At 33.6% G+C, this 20,864-nt stretch overlaps 2 protein-coding genes across 5 annotated transcripts; both read left to right on the top strand.

The window, feature by feature from the left end:
• The first annotated feature begins 972 nt into the window (after nucleotides 1-972).
• Nucleotides 973-3,646, top strand: LOC101245513 (protein FAR-RED-ELONGATED HYPOCOTYL 1-LIKE). 2 transcript variants are annotated; one of them, XM_010314054.3, is made up of 3 exons: nucleotides 973-2,110; nucleotides 2,228-2,877; nucleotides 3,404-3,646. In XM_010314054.3, exons 2-3 carry the CDS (start codon nucleotides 2,235-2,237, stop codon nucleotides 3,475-3,477), a joined length of 717 nt encoding a protein of 238 aa, XP_010312356.1. In that variant the 5' UTR covers nucleotides 973-2,110; nucleotides 2,228-2,234; the 3' UTR covers nucleotides 3,478-3,646. The 2 variants fall into 2 exon arrangements, with proteins under 2 accessions (XP_010312356.1, XP_004249653.1); XM_004249605.5 differs by having other exon boundaries at nucleotides 1,019-1,264.
• Nucleotides 3,647-7,817: 4,171 nt separating this feature from the next.
• Nucleotides 7,818-19,558, top strand: LOC101244242 (ATP-dependent zinc metalloprotease FTSH 8, mitochondrial-like). 3 transcript variants are annotated; one of them, XM_069290344.1, is made up of 9 exons: nucleotides 7,881-8,063; nucleotides 8,154-8,391; nucleotides 8,478-8,552; nucleotides 11,502-11,724; nucleotides 12,264-12,394; nucleotides 14,002-14,487; nucleotides 14,615-15,382; nucleotides 17,201-17,428; nucleotides 18,908-19,558. In XM_069290344.1, exons 5-9 carry the CDS (start codon nucleotides 12,305-12,307, stop codon nucleotides 19,376-19,378), a joined length of 2,043 nt encoding a protein of 680 aa, XP_069146445.1. In that variant the 5' UTR covers nucleotides 7,881-8,063; nucleotides 8,154-8,391; nucleotides 8,478-8,552; nucleotides 11,502-11,724; nucleotides 12,264-12,304; the 3' UTR covers nucleotides 19,379-19,558. The 3 variants fall into 3 exon arrangements, with proteins under 3 accessions (XP_004249560.1, XP_010312354.1, XP_069146445.1); XM_004249512.5 differs by lacking the exon at nucleotides 11,502-11,724 and having other exon boundaries at nucleotides 7,818-8,063; nucleotides 8,154-8,388; XM_010314052.4 differs by lacking the exon at nucleotides 11,502-11,724 and having other exon boundaries at nucleotides 7,818-8,063.
• Nucleotides 19,559-20,864: the final 1,306 nt, after the last annotated feature.

Raw genomic sequence — 20,864 nt, 5'->3', positions numbered from 1 at the left:
TTATGCTTTTCCCTGGGTATAAGATTGATTTGTAAAGAATAAAAATAAAGATATGGAAGACATCAAAGACCAGTCCTCTTTAAAGTGCAAAAATTGCAACTTTATGAAGATACTACTAAAGATACCGCCAAAAGTTGCATTGAGATTATTATAAATTTGAGCTCAAAAATTTAATAAAGCGTTGTTTATAATATATGAATATAAATTCTAATGGATTGAGTTAAAGATTATCACTTTTAATTAGAAATCTCTATAGTAAAAAGTTCAAATTAATGAAACTTAGACACCGAATACAAAACATGTGACTATCAAGTAGGTGCCAAAGGATAAGGGGGAACATCTACCGTAATCCCTCGTGGACTCCATGCTCCTTTTCCTAGTCAGCTAGTAGACAAATTTCCCCACATGCCTAATTACGCCGTGCCAAACACGCGCACGTTTTTTCCATTAATTGGAGAGGAAAAAGAAATCCTTCAAAGAAAATTGCTTAATTTCTTACGACTAAAAAGAATATATACAATCTTATTTTAATAAAGTCAAATAGCAAAATTAAAGTGAAACTAATTGGAAGTAGAATTGAACCCCTTTTAATAAGAAGAAACTTAAAATTGTTGTTCTAATTAAGTCAAAGAAAGTGTGCCTCAAACTCGAGTAGTAAAATTTCATAATTTTGATAGTGATAGATTATTGTACTAGTAAGGCCTAGTACAATAACCATAATAACTTTTTTTTTTATTTTCTTAAAAATTATGAAAAATAAGTTATTTCGAAATAACTTATCTTATAATTAATATATAAAGTAATTTATTCCATTAATATAGTATAAATAATGAGATAAATAATCTAAAAATTACCTTATATCCACCAAATACAAAAAAATAATAATTTTATATTTTATCTTAAAATTATTTTACATTATACGTCATACCAAACTACTCATATATATTTGTTATTGGGATCCCCCAAATATCTATAATTTACTATAAATTTTTTTTAAAAAGACCATGCTCAATTAATTTAGATATATTTAAATAAGTTCATGCACCTAAATTTATGCAGATATAATGAAATAATAATAAGTTTCCAACTTTATAATATACTATAGTCATGGGTAGTGTCTGTCACCCTCACCCCCATCTATAATTTCTTCATTTCTCCAATGGTTCATAATCATCCGTACACCTAAATTTCTTCCATTTCTTTTTACCTGCAAAAAAAATATGGAGGATGACCAAAATATGCATATCTGTGCTCATATCAACAGGTTTTTTTGGTTTTCAATCTAGATCTGTTGTTCATTCAATTTCCTTTTTTGTGATATCTACTTGTTAGTTTAATGCTACTTGGGTTTTAGTAAAGTTGGTTTATTTCAAGTTGGTCAACTAGTTGATATCTCTTGATGGATCTCCTTTTCTTGTTGCCCTGTAATTGGGAAATGGACCGGGTGATTTAAGCATATGTACTAACGAGCTAGTTTTGTGGTTTGAGTTAAAAGGATGTAGGCTCAGGTGTCATATCATTTATTTTAATTACTATTAGAAAGAAAAGTATTATGATTTGAGTCACACTGTAAGCTGGGACAGGATGGATCATCAATTTTATGTGTGTGTTTGTATGTTTCAATTTGTTGGTTTGATCTGCATTTAAGTGAGGAGACTATAGTATGTCTCACTTTTCTGGTTTTCGCCTTAGTTATCACAACCCATTGGGCTAATTTATCTAGATTTGTGTATGAATCATTTGATGGGAATTGTTCCATTCCTAGGCTTGAACCCGAGACCTCTGTTAAGGGTGGAGGGAGTTTGATTCGTCCTGTATTACCAAGATAGCTCATTTCCAATGAAGAAATAAAGGGACATGTTTATCAAGTGCGACCACTCTTAATTTGAGAAACGGAGTCCACCAAGTTTGGATCTTTAGTTTTTGAACTCATTGGGTATACTCAGTAACACAGAGAAGAACAAGAAAGTGCATTAAGGACGTCGCAATGGGAAATGGGGAATGTGTATAGTAGCTCTTCCAGAACCTAGTTTCAGCCTGTGTAGATTTGTCAGTAAAATTCCCCTTTTCTTCATCAAATGCTTGAAAGATAACTGTTATGATTTGAGAGGTATAATTTCTGATGTAGATTTTTTACCTATTCCTAGAACAAGTGGTTAGCATATGCTGCATTACTGTAAAAGATGAAGTAATGTGATCTAAGTTTCTGTACGCTTACATGTATCAGTGTTGATATGAGCAAGTTACTGCCTACCAGCCTTGCTTACTTTAACAAGAAAAGGAAGTTTCAAGCTGAACAATTGGGAATGCCGCTACCTAAGCATGTGTGCTCATATCAGAGCTCTGCTGAATGTACTTCTTCACATACTGGCACAGCAGCTAAAGAATCTTCGGCATGCATGATTATAGTAGAAAATGCTGCAAGGGGCCAAGATGATGATATAGAACTAGAATCTGAGAATGGCAGCAATAGCTTTTGTGAAGATGCTGATTCTGTCACGTCTCATGAGGCTAAACTTGATCCTGGATGTCTGAAAGCATGTTCATCTGATCACGCTTCAACTTCATCTGTTAATTTGTGGGGCAACCTTTATTCTTTGGAGAGCAGATCAGTGACAAAATTAATGCCTGATAGGCCGGAGCAATCCCCTACCGGCAGAGTATGGGGTACTCTACATCACGGTTCCGGATGCGACCCGTCAATGGATTATGAGGAGCACTTGTTGGGATTGGGGAATCATGAGGATTGCACTTGCGCAGAATGCAGGACTGAGGGCATTGAGCTCGCAACAGAAAAAGAAGTTGAAAACTTGCTTAATGCCAATGTGAATCCTAACAATTATGTTCTTTCATCTGGAAGATGGACTGTTAACCAAGGTAACTTAGCTTCCACTTTCTCTTTTCCTCTTTTTCTTATGAGAATTGTGAGGCAGATAGAGATTCTTAAATATTTGGTCTTTGAGCTGTCCAAAATTGTGGAATAAATGGAAGTGTGTTGTCTTGTTATTCATCCATACTAGTAGTTCCTTGTCCTTTGATTTTCTTGTACTTGGAGTATCATATTGTCTTTTAGTAAATAATTTGCTGTGTACTTCAGTTACTCCTTTTTGTTACTGCTTTGGACTATTTTTCCTTTGAGCCGGTCCTCTCTGCCTCTGCCTCTGAGGTAGGGGTAAGGTCTCTGTAAACTCTATCTTCCTCAGACACCCACTTTGTGGTATTATATTGTTGTTGTTGAACAGTACAAGTTGTAGTTATCTCATCATTTTCACCTTTCATAATCAGCCGAAAATGGATAAACACTCTGCACCGTTGGTTGCATGCCTTTGATCTATCCATGCATGTTCCTATTGGAGAAGGTGGTTATTTGGCTTCCTTAGAATGTTCTTTTTTTTTTATGCAGATTCACAGCCAAGTTCCACAAAACTAACCATTGATAAGGAGTTTGAGCAGTACTTTTCCATGCTTATGCTGTAAGAAGAAACCACTGATCCAGTTCGAAAGGCTGGCTTGTGTATGTAGTTAATAATTGGTTTCAATGGCTTGTTTATGTAGTTATTATTATTTGCTATGTTGTCCTACAGCCCTCCATTGTAACAACAGAAACAAATTTGGTAATTTAACTACCTTGATTGGTATTATTGTACAGAGGCTTTTGCTTGCATAATTCATCATCTTTTTAGAATCAATTTTCTTAGCTTCCTCAGAAATGTGACTAAATTATCTTGCAGTACACCTCGAAAAATACTACTTTCTTCTTTACCATCTAAACTCGAGGTTTTTTTTTTTTAATTTAATTGAGCGGATAACTGCTCTCGGGATTTAATAAATTATTTTTTTCGTGTAAAATTTAAAATATTAATCAAAATTTATATCATTTGACTATAAAACAATTAAAAGAGAAATATGACTACAATTTTTTCATATTAATATTAATGAAAAACTATAATTATATTAGTCAAATTTCTATGACTTGTTTCGACTTGAAAATAAGCACTTTTTATTTTGACCTAAATACTACCAAATCGCTTAAAAATGATTTTAACTTAAAATACTTTTAAAAAGTTAATTTTAAAGAGGATTTAAATAAATTTTAAAATGTTTATAAGGACTTGATTTTGAGTTGAAATATAAAATAAGCCAAAAATTAAAAATTAATCCAAACATGTTCTTAAAAAATTGCCAAATAAAACAAAAAGATATTTCTTGAAAATAGATATGAAAAAGTAGATCACTTGCTTTTGAGGGAACTCGACTTGATGACAATTATAAATGTGAACCTTTCCCCGTAGATAAGGGGGAAACTACTAACAAATTAGGAGGATTTAATTATATTAAATAATTATATAAAGTAGTAATAATTAAATTCAAAATTTCAAATATATCATAGTAAGATTAATTAGGTAAAATATATTTTTAATTAATTATTTTAAGAGGTGTATTGTATCAACACAAGTTATATTGTAAATCTTTTGGATTGATCCGAAAAAGAATATTTAAAATGTAACTTAGAGATCATTTGAAACGAAATATATATTCCAAAATTAATTACTCGAAATAAGTTATTCACCCTCTGTCAAATACACCAAACGACCTTTTTTTTTTTTGCATTTGGCCGACCTAATCTTTTAACGAAACAAGTATGCAATTTTCATCAAAAAAAATTTCATGGAAATTTTATTGACTTAATTATGACTTATAACTATTAACAAAGACATTTTTTTTTGATAATCTAAAAAAATTATGATCATTAAAATAAAAGGATGATAAAAGTTAAAAAGTTGGTAAAAGATGATTCTCTTTTTAATTGAAGGAAAAAAAAAGTACTCCATTTAATTTCTTAAAAACCAAATAATTGAATCAAACTATAAATATGTATTTATTTCAAAGATATTTAAAAACCTATTTACCTGTCCAAAAATAAAATTAAAAAGTGAAAGCAAAATATTTTCTCGAACTAAACCAATAAGTCGATTTGAAATTAATTAACTCATCATAAACATAAACAAATTTGAGGAGAGGTCTAACAAGCGTTGATGTAACGCAATGGGACCATTTCAAAAGCAAACACAAATTTTCAAAAGCGGAATGGGGACCATATAAAAAAAAAAAAATTTAATTTTCATGCACAAAGCACAAAAAGACAACTTAATAAATATAGCAAATACATTCAACCTAAATTCCTAATTAATCTAAAACAACATCCACATGATAAAAGAGAACAAGAAGGTAATATAAAGAGCTAAACCACTTAGAAGAATATATATAATCACACAATCCTTCAAGATAGAGGCTAGGCTTCCGTCATCATTAGAATCCCAAAGTGGAATAGATCACTACCTAGTTGAAGCAGTCACGTTATCCAAAATAGAATCAAGATCAGATGGTCGAAAATAACCATTTTTTGGTATCTCCCTCTTTCGACATTCTCTTTTTTTCTTTGGTGCTGGTGGACACTCTACCGGCGCTTGTAATCGACATTCTTGATTCCTTGGCGTCGTACATTCTTCCTCCATATTCTCAATTTTTTTAGGATTATTAGTAGTAATAATTTGACTTTCCATATATGTTTTATGCATGCACTTACAATAATATTCAACTATACTATACTACTAGTATTTATACTCTTTTTTTTTTCAAGATTGAGAGAACGTGGGGTGTGTGTATATTGTGATAAAATGTGAAGTGAAACAAAGCATCAAACGTGGGAGAGTTGGCTTCGTCTGTGTAATGCTTTTGTTTAGACGTGGTCCACGTTACACCGTTTCTTCAATACAGTTGCAAAATAGGTAAAAAGTTTCACTATCTAAGGGCTCAATTAAATTTATATATTAGGATAAAATGTTTTTAACAAAAAACGATTAATATTTAAGATGATAGTAATTATAATTTGATCGGTAAGTTATTTTAATCGAGATATATAGCAAAAAAATTAGGAGACTCGTCAATTACATCTGATTTAACTATTTGGCTTTGATTCTTTGGAGGTGTTTGACCATATTTGAGTTGTTTTTTTTAAAATAAAAAATAAAAAATGGCATTTGAAAATTGGATTATATATATTTGGTGACAAATACACATTGAAATTGTTTTTCATTTTTTCTAAGTAATTTTTCTTCTTTTTTTTCTTTCTTCTTGTTGTTTTACAAATTTTTGAATTAAACTTTAAGTTGAGCGTGAAGTGAACTTTTTTATGGCCAAAGGCAGTTAGTAAGAGGGTCAAGCTAGTTGATGTTTGGAGGCCATGATCGTTGTATATATAAATAAGGAGGCCATGATCGTTGTATATCTCTACAAATAGTTTGTATTGAATTCTTGTGAACAATAAATAAAATAAATTACTATTGAAACACGATAAAACTATTAATCGGGAGAAATGAGAAATGCATGACACGTGTACATTTTTAAAACTCATTACAAAATTTGTATGAAATAGTAGCACCCATCCAAATATTTCCGAGTATCAAATACATATAATTTATTTTGTTCAATGTATGACATAATATAGTAAGCAAAACATATATGGATTAACCAAAAGTTCTATATATACAATAAATACGTGAAGGAATTAAACAATGTTTCAAATTTTTAATTTTAAAAGAAACGAGGCAAATTGATCACGCTTTGTACGGTAATAATTGACGTTATTTATTTTAATATTAAAACTAATGGAAAGATAAATCATCTGTAAATTTTCAGTCCCTAAATTGAAAGACATCAGGTTTTATATTTTAACTTCTTTTAAAAAAATCCAAGCCAAATACCCCTAAAAACACATGTATCAGAACATGTTCAGGTGAAACTATACCTCCTCTTTTTCATATATTTTAAAAATGTTTTCTTACTTAAAATGCATATAAAATTGTCTTTCATTCACATTTTTTATTCTAGAATTAGTCATGCCACTGCCATAAAACTTTAGCTGCATATAACGTTGAAACAATATTTTAGATTGATAACACAATCAATTTATGTATTTTTTTTTTGTCGATTTACTTGAATTACTAAACAACCATCTAAAAGATCATTAAATGTTAATTCGTGACAGTACATTAATTATTACTTATTACCTTTACCAAATTACTAATTATGTTTATTACTCTTAAAAAATTATAATTTTCTTTTCACTATTTATTAATGCAATATACACATTTAAAGCACATACATTTAACTAGTAAAAAGAGGAAGAAGTCTTCAATTTTTTCATTTTCTTTTCCATGTGCCCTTTTTTCCTTCATATATATATATTTCTTTTAATGAAGATTCTTCATTTGCTTGGAGAAGAAGGTAAGGGTTGACCCCAATCTTGTTAGCATACAAATGAAAAGTAAAGTCTTGTTTATACATCATATATAAAATAAAAGTAGGCATTTGGTTTAAAATAAATAGTTGATTTATTTATAATATAATATGCGAGTAAAGTTTAAGTTTAATATTTTAAATTTTGCAAAAATAAAAAAAATATAATTTTAAGTACAAAACATAAGTTATTAATTTATATTTTTACAAATAAAATAAAATAACTTATAATTTTAAATTAGAAAAAACTCATATTCAATGTGAATAAATTATGTGTTCGAATAATATTGAAATGACTATATACAAGAGCTCGTATGGCAAAACTATTTAAGAAGGGAAGAAATTTGAATAATTTTATGACTTGAAAAATCTCAATTATATTTTAAAACAAAATTTGAAACTCAAATAAACATGTATCAAAATAAATTAAATAGCTAAAATAAATAAATAAATAAATTTAAAATTAATAGTAATAATTAATAAATATGTTTAAACGGGCCCTGAGGAACAGAAAGCCCATTGATAAATGACCGGTCCATAATCGACCAAGTAATAGAGTCCGAGTCGGTTTTCTCTAATTTGTTCTTCCACTCCCTCTTTCTCTTCTTCTTTGATTTTCCTTTTTCAAACTTAGCTACCTGAAATTGATTGAAAAAAAAATTAACTTCTCTGTAGCAATTTTAGAGATTTGATAATTCTCATGTTTGGATCCTCATAAGATGATTCTTTCACGTATTAATCGCTGTCGCTCGACGATCAATAAAGTAAGTGGAGTATTATTTATACGGATATGTATTATTTTTTTCTGATTTTTTGGGTTAATATGATCGGTTTTTCTTTTTCATGGAGCGCAGGCATTGATTTCTGGTGTGAGGTATGCGATTTTGGACGAAGTAGCATCAAGTAATGCGTGCATTACACGCGCTAATGGTGGACTAGGTTTTGTGAGAAGTTATTTGACATCCATTGGAGCTGGAAAGCATGGTGTCAGCAAGGCGGCTTTGCAAAGGGCCTATTTGTCTGAAATTGATAAACTTTGTGCAAACCCGAGACTCAGGAGGTTTTTTTGCAGCCAAGGGTCAAAGAAAAGTAGTGAGGATGATAACTTACGCGCTGTTTATTTTTGGTTTATTTAAATTATGGTGATGGATTCTGATTGTTGTGTTTTGATTTTGTAGATTATGAGAACTATTACCCAAAGAACAAGAAAGAAGTCCCGAAAGGGAACAATCAAAAGGCTGAGTCGGGTAAAGGTATGTAGAGTATTATTTGTGATTAAAGTTATTGGCTTTATTAGAATGTGTAGATATAGAGGATATTACAATTGGAGCTGAGTTTACTTGTTCCTAAAGTATGTTCCATATGATTAAGTAGAACTTTTGGATTACTAGACGCATGATATTAGAACTTTCTGAAAAACTTTTAATGAATTAGTTAGAGATGGTTGTTAGAGATCTAGATCATTTCTACTATTTGAAATGTTAGGAAGATGAGGATTACTATCCACGGTGTTGTGAATGACGAGCGCCTCATCGCCTTTGGCGAGAGGCGAGGCGAGGCGAGGCCTCCTCGCCATTCCCCACTGAGGCGAGGCGGTATGCAAAAGGCGGCCCATGGCGACCCATGGCGACCTAATGGTGCCAGAAAAGGCGGTGCCTTTTTCTTTTTTAAATAAATATTTGACTTAACAATATTAGTCAAAATTAGGGCTTTTTTTATATTATCAAAATCTGCTGCTGCGCACTCTTCTCCCCGACTCTCTTCCCCTCACGACTCTCTTCCCCTCGCGATCTCTTCTCTTGGTCTCCATCATCTTCGAGTTGCTACTGCTGAAGACCTGAGGTATACCTCTTTTTTTCTGTTCTTCTTCTTCAATTTTCGTTTCAGACTTTCAGTTCTGTTTTCTTCAAGTTTTCTTCACCGCTTTTTTTTCCCTCTATTTTCTTCACTCTCTGTTTTGTCCCAGATTACTGTAAAATGCCTTCTGTTTTCACTGTGCTGTGAGTCTATGACTGCTGTCCATTATTTTTTTGAAAAAAAAATTAATTCATTCTATAGTAATTATTATAGTATTTGTAAGATATGTAATTGCTATTGAAATTTTGAATATTATATGTGCAATTCAAAATTTCTAATTTTTGGTATTAATTGGCGCCTCGATTCAAAAAGGCCAGCGCCTCGCCACTTGCCTCGCCGCGTGGCGAGGCAGGCCCTTATCGCCTTTTGTAACCTCTCGCTGTCCAAAACACTGACTATCCATGAACTATGATGGAAATGCATGTCGGGGATAGAGTTGGATTATAGGGATCAAATCGTTTATACCACTCCGCATACAGATGGGAATAACAAGGGGAATAGGGCTTACTTGCTTAAGTTGAATGTGTAGAAGTAGATATAGATATTCGGCAGTATGCCTTGAGTGGTTTATTGTCTTTACAGAGCACACTGCCTATGCAGTTCATGGATTGAAACCTTCTTAGTGTTAAGTTAAGCTTTGTGTACGGAAGTTTATGGTCAAGTTTCTTAGAGGTTAAGATTACACACTTCGCTATGACTCTAAGATTGTACTGGGAATTCATGTCCTCAATAGCAATTCTCACTTTAAAACTGTCTACTGGGCTTAATCTGACAACGCAAAATGTCTGATATATTTATGTCAGTGTTAGTAAATGCCATTGGTTGAAGTGATATGAATCAAAAAGTTATTAATTTAATGATACTTTTGTATATATCACTTCTTGACGCAGCATAAACTACTAACTCGTGAAAGGAACAGTGAGCAGTAAGTGGATACCTCTAGTCATATAGTTAGACATGTCGCAAGTAGATGTTTTATAGCCTAGATGGTTGTATGTTAAATCAGCAGTCTTTTAAAAGCTTGCAGTTAAATATCATCTAGAAATACCCTTCGGGGTGAGTGGTATGGGCTTGGGACTTCCATGTGGGAGTTCTCAAGTTCGAAATCCCTTGCCAGCGAAAGCAAGGGGTTTGCCTTCTAGGTCCAGCTCGTCGTGCCTTAGTGCGGGTTATCTCTCCTGTGTGGTTTGCTAGTTATTGCATAGGAGCGAAGATTTTACCTGTGCACACCCAAATGATAGTGGCGGCGGGTTTCCCTTGTCATCAAAAAAATAAAAATAAAATATCATCTAGAAATTAATCAGGGTTAAGTTAGCTCCAAAATTTACGTCCGGAAAATAAATGATCTAATCTACATCATTGATAATCTGATTAAGTATATCGTGTGAGTTTTCCCTTTCTCTTTTTTTGTTTTTCATTCTGTACTCTTTATCTGTGAATAGTTTTTCTCCGTATCACAGAACTTAATTTTGGTCCATTCATAATTTCTCTTCCATTTATTTGCGTTAAAAAGAGCTATTGCGATCATAAAATTTTAGTCAATGTGCTGATAAATCAAATGTCATTTAAAAAAGTTGGCAGCGGCTTTTAGAAAGGTTCAAATATGCTCCTAGAACTAATGGAAGAAGCCATTCATTTGCTGCTAAATTAGTATACTTTATCTACTTGGCATAAGACACAACTTTTTAAAAATATCAAGGAGTATAAGCTATGAAAACAATATTAGCATATCATGTCTCTCTAAAAGAAAATTGCTCTAATAAGATTAAAGTACCAAGATTCTAGGATACAATCATGGACTAAATGGATTTAATACAATCATAACTTTTGTCACAATTGCGTGCATATAGTTATAAATTCTTCAACCCTTTAAGCATAATGCGGCACAAGAGAAGTAAGGAAATCCATGGGCCAACCCCATCATCTCAACCTCGTAGGAACTATGAGATCACCACAAGGATACCTTCAACTTGCAGGGTGCACAACTTGACCAATATAACCCTGTGCAATAAATGGAATGCATTAACTGTTGCTTTTAGGATTGTTTTGACCTAACTCCTACAATTTGAAGCCAATGAAGAATAAATTAACAAGGGATGAATAAGAATACTATAGTTGGAAAATTCGTTTAGCACAGTCCAAGTTAGCACAAGTTGGTAAGAACACTGGAATCGGGAAAATTAGATTAGACATGATATGCTAATATTATTTTATTAGCTTATACTTGATACTTTTTGGTGGTTGCGTCTTATGCAAAGTGGATAAAGTATGCAAATGACATACAATATACAGAATTTGCTGCAATGGAATTTCTTATTACTTCATCAATTTTTTTTTTTTTGCAGCAAATGAAATAATTTGAAGCATGCTCTGAACAACCGAAATGGTTCAAATATATCCATAAGCAATTAAGAAAGTCCAATTATACCATGATTGGTTTCCACCCTTACTTCAAAGGGATTATTTGTACCTTTTTAATTGTTCAGGTGTATATTTGAACCACAAGATAGCGGTGATACTTATGGTCCAGTAGGTTAACGAAGGGTAACGCTAAAACATATCCAATAGGTTAGGGACACTTTTGACCATTTTTCATTAAATTAATAAATAAATATTTGTTTAGGTCAAATATCAGTTTGCACACTCAAATTTTAAATCAAGGGAGAGTATGTTCTCTTAATTTTGCATAGTTGAACTGAAAATCTCTAATTGAACACTTCCAGTGAACACAAAGATATTCAGTTGAATTTGAGACTGTTTGGATTGTCTTATTTGAAGTGCTTTTAAGACAAAATAGCTTTTAAGCGCTTATAATTAGGCTGAAATGATTTTTAAAAAAATAAGTTAAAAGCCAGTCCAAACAGGCTCTTTCTGTGAAGGCAATCTTTGTGTACGGAAGTTTCTGGTACTGAGGTTCTAGTTGGTCAAGAGTATACACTTAGTATAAGTTTAAAGCTGTAATATCATTGCATTCTGTATAATAGAGTATGAAACAAGTGATAAGTAACCATTGATAGCATGACTTCCACATTCTTTTCTTGTTTCATGTTGTGTCCCTTATGGCCTGGCTATGGTGAAAAACTATTCTTTGGTTTCTTTTTGGGCAGAGGAAAGTACAGGTGAGCAAGGAAACCCTCAGGAGAACTTCATGAAGCAATATCAAAATATTCTCACACCCTTGCTATTTATTGGGTTTATTCTGTCCTCGACACTTTTTTCTCCTCGTGAGCAGAAGGAGGTTAGTCTTAATTCACATTTTACATCTACATTTGAGTTTTCATTGTTTCAGTCCCTTCCTGGGAGGATGAGTTCAGTGCCTTATGAAGTGTGAGTCCAATGTGAACTTGATTGTTATCGTGTTGATATCTATGTTAGGTCCAACTTTGTAATCATGGCTTGCCTTTTCACAAGAAGGGGAAATGAGAGAATAATTAACTCTAGTAGTGACAGAGGATTCTAGGATAGCAGGCAATCAAGGTAGGGATTAACTTTAGGAATTGGTATTGGAACTTCCACTGTCAGAAGTTGTGAGTTGGTTTAGAAGAACGGATTTTGGGATCGGTGTTGGAAATGCAATTTTCTGATGTTTCCGAAACCAAAATAGTGTTGTTTGATTTTGTTTCTTTCCAAATGCGTGTTAGTTTTTATTTTTGGAATGTTGTCCGAAAACTTTTTAAAAACCTAATTCCATTTTAAAAAGATTAGTTGATATAGCCACCATAAGTTAATTGCCCCAGAAACATTTCAAACACAGTTGTTTTCTAAAAGTTGTTTTTTCAAAAGCTTCTCCTGATAAATGTTTTTTGAGAAACAGACACGAAGAAACAAAAATCCGAACTCCACATAAGGTTTCACAAAAACCATGAATGGCAAAAAGGTTTCCTCGGCTTGTTAGAGATCAATGGAGATGCTGCTTTATTGCACATCCACCATGACCCTATAAGAAATCTGAATAAGCATACCTTGATATTAATTAAAAATATTCAACTATGGATACATCCTTCTCATATAAAATTGTTCTTCTGGTCTGCAACCGTTATTTCGTCTCTCCCACTCCTCTCCAAGATTACCTTGCATGAGTAAATAGAATAACTTGTAGTATATTGGTATTGGATTACTTGAGCCTGTCATTTACATGTCCGATTGATCACTGAAAGATTTATTTTCTTATACCGTGCACTGGTTCATGGACAATTTCATGTTTTTTTCATTCCAATGGTTTATATTCAGAGACATTACAACCTTTTCGTCCTGTACATGCAAATCCAGATGGAGCAGCAATTTGCCTTAGTAGAGAATAAACTGTAGAAGAGAAATAAATCCATCCAGAATAAGAATTAGTGCATGAATTTAATTGAATTTGAGTAGTGAAATACATGAGCAAATTAACGTCAGCTGCATTCCATTATAGCTTCTTACTTAGTCTGAAATAACTCATCAACAAGTTTAGTGATGACTCCAGTGGATAGAAGATTATATACTTGTTAAAGCAACATACAAGAGTGAGAAAGGAAACCTAAGTACCGACTCTATTTCATCCCACCTGAAGTCCTTGCATATTGGTTATATATTGCCTCACTCAAGTCTCAAAATGACTCTTGACATTTTTAACAACAATAAAAGTAAATACAAATTGAAGTGGTTGATGAAGAACGTCTTTTAGTTTGGCTTTGAAATTATTGAAGCAGTGCGACTTCTGTGTGTGAAATCTTTCCAGTGATGGCTGGTGACTAAATAGGTTTTTATTTTGTAGGGGTGGCAATTCTATCGTATCTTCATTAGTTGGTTGTCTTCTGTATCTTTCTTAGCTTATCATGGTTATTAACGCTTTATGTATAATTTCAGATTAGCTTCCAAGAATTCAAAAACAAGCTACTTGAACCTGGTCTTGTTGATCGAATTGTTGTTACTAACAAATCTGTGGCCAAAGTTTATGTGAGGAGTTCTGCACCTGGTATTAGTCAAACAGGTGATGACACTATTCAAGGTCCTATGAGTGGTACGGATGGTAAAAGAAACGCGGGCTACTACAAATACTATTTTAATATTGGGAGTGTTGAGTCATTTGAAGAGAAGATTGAGGAAGCACAAGAAACCTTGGGAATAGACCCTCACAATTATGTTCCAGTGTTATATGTTGATGAAATGAACTGGTTCCAAGAACTGATGAGGTTTGGTCCAACAATATTGATTTTAGCTGTCCTTTATTTTATGGGACGAAGAATGCAAGGTGGCATAGGAGTGGGAGGCTCGGGCGGGAAAGGTGGTCGTGGAATATTTAATATTGGCAAAGCAAATTTCACCAAGACGGATAAAAATGCGAAGAATAAGGTGAGGATCACTTCATATTATTCCTGCAGTTTCAAAAGTGCCAGTATGTTGAAATAGAAAATTTAAAATGATACCATCATGATATTTCTTGAATAGTTAGAAATTTATTGGCACTTTCTTGATACAGGTTTTCTTCAAGGACGTGGCTGGATGTGATGAGGCTAAGCAAGAAATCATGGAATTCGTCCACTTTCTTAAGAACCCCAAGAAATATGAGCAGTTGGGAGCCAAAATTCCCAAGGGTGCTCTGCTAGTGGGTCCTCCTGGGACCGGAAAGACACTTCTAGCTAAAGCTACAGCAGGAGAATCTGGTGTACCTTTTCTCTCGATTTCTGGGTCAGAATTTATGGAGATGTTTGTTGGTGTTGGACCAGCTAGAGTTAGGAGCTTATTTCAGGAGGCAAGACAATCTGCACCTAGTATAGTTTTCATTGATGAGATTGATGCTATTGGTCGAGCAAGAGGGCGGGGAGGCTTTGCTGGAGGTAATGATGAACGTGAAAGTACTTTAAATCAACTGCTTGTAGAAATGGATGGATTTGCAACCACATCTGGTGTAGTTGTACTTGCTGGCACAAATAGACCTGATATATTAGACAAAGCCTTATTAAGGCCTGGTCGATTTGATCGCCAAATTACCATTGATAAACCAGACATCAAAGGCCGTGAACAAATTTTCAGAATCTATCTCAACAAGTTGAAACTTGACCACGAGGCAGCATTTTATTCACAGAGACTTGCTGCTCTAACACCAGGATTTGCTGGAGCAGACATTGCAAATGTTTGTAATGAAGCTGCTCTAATAGCTGCCAGGAATGAGAGTACAATAATTACCATGCAACATTTTGAGTCAGCAATAGACAGGGTGATTGGCGGTTTAGAGAAGAAGAATAAGGTATTGGATCTTCTCACTTCCCCCTCCACTATATACTTTTCTATCCCATGTTTACATAACAACATAGGGAAGCATGTTGCATCGTTACACCAGCAGCATTTTGTATGATGTTCTGTTCATCTTTTTCTGCATCTTGGTTGTCAAAGCCATTTGTTTTTATTATAATGATAGGATTTATTTAACTTATCCTTGAAAGTGCATTGGACCAATATCCGTAGGTACTGGAGCATTATAAATCTACTGCTTAGTAGAGGTTTGCTTAGATGACTGTATTTGTAGGAGAGGTTTGCTTAGATGAGTGTATTTATAGGAGAGGTTTGCTTTATTTCCTTGGGGAACAATTAGGATGTTGATACAATGTTCTACCATCTGAATTTAGACAAATTGCCTCAATTTTTAACAAGTAAATTTCTCTTTTGTTTTATAATTAGTGTGGAAAATATTTTACCTGTTCATATTAGGATTTTTACTGTAATTCAGTCACACTATTGAGTTCTTTCTGTAATGAGAAGAGCATGCGAGGTTGGTGAACAGTCTCTTGGAGGCTTGGGGTAAACCACTGTGGCACAAGATAGGATACTTCAAAATTTGGCAAAATACCTAGGGATCCCCCTAAACATGTCACCGTTTCTTTCAGTGCTTACTGGAACTAATTTTAGTCCTAACTCACACCTGAACCTGGCATTTCAATATTCTCGACCTGTCTAATATTGCAAGAATTATTGGAAGATGGCACTGTATTTTAAGGAATTATTCAAGCTGTCTACTATTAAAATTGTACAGGAAGATGTTACTGCATTGGAAGAAATTATTTAGCCTGTCTAATATTGCTCATCTGAATTTATACTTCTAGAGTAGTACGTCTTCTGAATATTCTGTCATCCAATGCGTTTGAACTGTTTTGGATCCAATTGAGTAGGAAATCTTGTCTATATTTATTGAGCCTTTTGTCATTTGATGCTACACCCAAGGACTCTAAGAGCTACTTTGTGTGGTACGGTCCCTGGTTATTGTTAACCTTCTGTTTGTGTCCTAACCCACCCCACCCCTCCGAAAATGTTGGCCTTTTAATAAGGCAGTTGGGGTTTGAAAAATAAAGATTGGGGCTTCGTTTAGCTGCATATGTAGTAAGGAAAATTAGTCTGTCATTAAATAGCCATAGTGAGTTCATCACCAGTGGCATAAGCAGACAGTGGGTTTCATGCATGATATTCTTTGCTTCGACACCTTTTTTACTTTCTTGTTGATGACATTAGATGATTCTTTTTTTTTTCCTTTTGCTTCAGTGTCTTTTCTTTTTACTCAATATAAAAAGGGAACTTTGGTGAATGTCGACCTGAGTGATGTATGCTTGGGATCAACATTTTTTGAGATGCTTTTGAAAATTGCTGGTGGGCAATCTTTAGATATTAGGCAATCTTTAGATATTAGTAAGGACTTGCAAATGGAACAAATATTTTTCTGTTGTTACTGCTCTTTTATCTTGAATTTTCTGAATGTTTTGTACTGCTTTCCTTATTAGTTGACGTGTTCTCTTCAAGTCAACTAATTCGCGTCTAACTTCATTCAAAAATGAAACTTGCATTTTTATAGAATCAAAATAGAAATATAGAAATGATTTTCTAATTTGATCATTTAATAATTTTGATTTGCTGCATTTGAGCCTAGGGTCTTTAGGAAACAGTCTTTCTACTAGTTTGATATTAGGGGGTAAGGCCTGCGTACACTCTACCCTCTCCAGTCCCCACTTGTGAGATCACGCTGGATGTGTTGTATAAATAATAATATAATTCAAAGTAACATTTGTGGTTTCGTCAGGTCATAAGTAAGCTGGAAAGGCGGACAGTTGCCTATCACGAAGCTGGGCATGCTGTTACTGGTTGGTTCTTGGAACATGCAGAGCCATTACTTAAAGTGACAATTGTTCCCCGTGGTACAGCAGCCCTTGGATTTGCTCAGTATGTTCCTAGTGAGAACCTTCTAATGACTAAAGAACAACTGTTTGATATGACATGCATGACTCTCGGTGGCCGAGCTGCTGAGCAGGTAAAACTATCAACTCTCTTTGCTTTCATATGTTTACCCTATTGGCATTAAGACTTGATTTATTGAAGAAAATAGTAAACCACAGACCCTTCCGGTGGCCTAGTGGTTTGGGCTTGGGACTTCCATGTTGGAGGTCTCAAGTTCGAAACCCCTTGCCAGCGAAAGCAAGGGGTTTGCCTTCTGGGTCGAGCTCATCGCACCGAGCTTGCTTAATGAGGGTTACCTCTCCTACGTGGTTTGCGAGCTATTGCATAGGAGGGGGGTTTTGTCTTGGGCGACTCAGAGGGTAGCGGCTGCGGATTTCCCTTGTCTCAAAAAAAAAAATAGTACACATTTGATGCATGTATGAAACCATTCATGCAAAGCAGTCTAAGCCCCTGATCTAAAGCAAATTTGATATCTTGAAGCCACTTCTTGTAGGGACCGGGGGGGAGGGGGGTTAGTGGGACGAGGTAGGTGGGCTTTTAAACATAGCAGGACTGGGCATTTCCACCAAAATTTTGAGCTATAGTGCCGGCAAGGCAAGGGGTAGGCTCGTTACGGACTCTAGCTTTATTTTTAACAATCAAAAACTTGAAATTCCAGACCTTACTTTGTGGGATTATATTTGGTATATTGTTAAAATCTTGAAACCCTTAAATAGAAAAAACAAAGAAAACATCAAAACTGTATACCTCTATCCCATTTTACGTGGCACACTATCCTTCCGGTCGGTGCCAAAAACAATTGACACCTTTTTTATATTGAGAAATGATTTAACTTTAAACTTCTAATTATACCCTTAATAATAAGAGGATTTATAGCCAAACATTGTCTAATGACTTGTTTTAGACCACAAGTTTCAAAAGTCCGTCTTTCTTTAACTTCATGCATAGCCAAACACCATCACATATAATGGGACAGAGGGAGGCCAGGCAGCGACGGGTACGGGAGGATGAGACGTAAGAGATTTGTATGCTTTGGAAGAAAAAGCTTGTACAGTTCGGGAAGGGATTTTGATTGATTGAAAGGTGAATCTACTTCACCAAGTAATATGCCACCTTTTTATTTTTACCATGGCTACTGCTTGGTTCAGTTATTTTCTAGTTGTATCATATATTTTCTTTTACCTTTCTCATGAAATATGTGTTTTTACATGATCAGTGTTCTCTTTTTGGTTTTAGAACTTAGGCTGGTTAATGCTTCATCGTCCTTGAGTGCCATCCCTACTCCTTTGGCACATGTGTAGAATTTCTTTCATGCTCTGCAGAGATGTGTCTTTAAATTTGCTGTTATTCTGTAATCTAAATCTTGTGCTTTGCAAGGGGCAGAAGGTTTTGAGTTACAGAGTTGAAGATCATTTGAACTTATTTAAGCTTGGTTTTTAAACTTTGAATGGCTCATGGCACTTTTTTCTTTTTGAGACGTCTGGATACTACCTTATTGAAAAGGCAGTGAATTAGATATTTACAATCTTTATATGATTATTTTTTTGAGTAGGTATTGATTGGGAAGATCTCGACTGGAGCTCAAAATGATTTAGAGAAAGTCACCAAGATGACTTATGCCCAGGTAGCAGTATATGGTTTCAGTGACAAGGTTGGTCTCCTTTCGTTTCCACAAAGAGAAGATTCATTTGACGCAAAGCCTTATGGTAGCAAGACAGCAGCAATTATCGACACTGAAGTTAGAGAATGGGTAGCCAAGGCATATGACCGTACTGTACAACTCGTGGAGGAACACAGAGAACATGTGGCTCAGATTGCAGAAATGCTGCTTGAAAAGGAAGTCCTCCACCAAGAAGATCTGATCCAGGTATTGGGTGAACGCCCATTCACGAGTGTTGAGGCCACAAACTATGACAGGTTCAAGCAAGGATTCGAAGAAGAGAACAAAGATAGCGCTGAGTCAAAAACCGCACAAGATGATGGATCATCATCGCCTGTTGAACCGGAGATTGTCCCAGTATAGTTGTGGTTGGTAATTGAGAATGCAGTGTAGTGGTATTAACGTCCAATTTTAGATTGTTGTAAAAATCCTTAGTCATGACATTGATAACACAAACGTGGTTTTTACTAGTTTTTGTACCCAAAAGAACCATTTATTACAAAAAGGAAAATAAAAAAAGGAAAAGAGATTTTTGTGAACTAATTTGGGTTCCTAATGACATTCGAATTTTAACTGAAGTTAAGTTTCTCTTTTTCGGTGTCGTAGTCTTGAAGTAAAACAAAATTATACGGTCACTATCAATCGTGTAATCAATACCTGATTCAAGGTTTTTTTTTCAAAAATGACCTCTCTACCTATTTGCGTATATTCTATCGTTTCTTGATCATACTTCGTGTAATTGATACCTGATCCAAGTATCTTTTTTCGATAACAACTTCTCTACTTATTTGCGTACATTTTATCATTTCTGGATCATACTTCTCGTTGTATTCTCAAATTTGAAGGTATTTAGTTTTTTCTAATGAAATTTATGGATTAATTTATTCTTATTTATTCACATCTAATTTGCTCGACATGATTTTTGATCACTTTTGTCTCATTTGACCTAAACTATGTAGAAATTTAGTTATGCACTCATTTTTCGGAATTTACTATAATTTTTTTGTGGAAAATATATTATGTCCTCCTAGCATTTAACATGATTCATGGAATACTATAAAACGAACTTATTAAGACAAAAAAATCTTAGTTACTTCGGTAAAGATCAACTTTTTTTTATATTTTTTTAATGGCATAATTTGTGAAATATTATGATACATAAATATGAATATTTTCGAAAGTCGTTTGTTTTTTCAATAACTGAGATATTCTTAATCATCTTTTGTTAAGTGTTAAAAAGAGAAGAAAATAAAAACTGCAATTTAAAAAATAAAAATTAAACACCATCCAACATAAAGATATTCGTGGGAAGGACCCTTATACAAGTAAATCATTTACTTAGGCTGTCTAGATTACTATTTAGTATATTTAATAAACAATTGCTAATCTAGAACAAATGACAAATATCATATTATAGTGATTACAGTTATCCATGTCAAAATTCAAAGTTGGTAATAAAGTCAATTTAGGCATATATCTTGCAACTTATCTATCAATACCAAGAATAATAATATAATATGTTTTGGAATTTTATAACATCTCAACTTTCAAAAAATTAATTTTAAACATAAAACAAGAAAAAAGTTGATTAATTTTGTCCTTATTTTATAAATTGATAAATAATTTGAGATACTTATTTTTAATAAATAATATGAGATCGAGACAATAAAACTTAAAAAAATGAAAACTTTTAAAATTTATTATCATAAATATATCGTAACATTTGTCTAATTATGACTCCTTTGAAAAACCTGTGATCTTAAAGATATCATAATATTTGTATGACTATTAATTTGTTTGAATTAACTTTTAAAATCAACTTATTTTAAGATCATAAATGCTTCATGTT

The sequence above is a fragment of the Solanum lycopersicum genome, chromosome 10 (genome assembly GCF_036512215.1).
Source record: "Solanum lycopersicum chromosome 10, SLM_r2.1".
In the NCBI taxonomy this organism is placed as follows: domain Eukaryota; kingdom Viridiplantae; phylum Streptophyta; class Magnoliopsida; order Solanales; family Solanaceae; genus Solanum; species Solanum lycopersicum.
The sequence above is the reverse complement of the archived record's forward strand: the minus strand, read 5'-3'. Positions and strand labels throughout refer to the sequence as shown.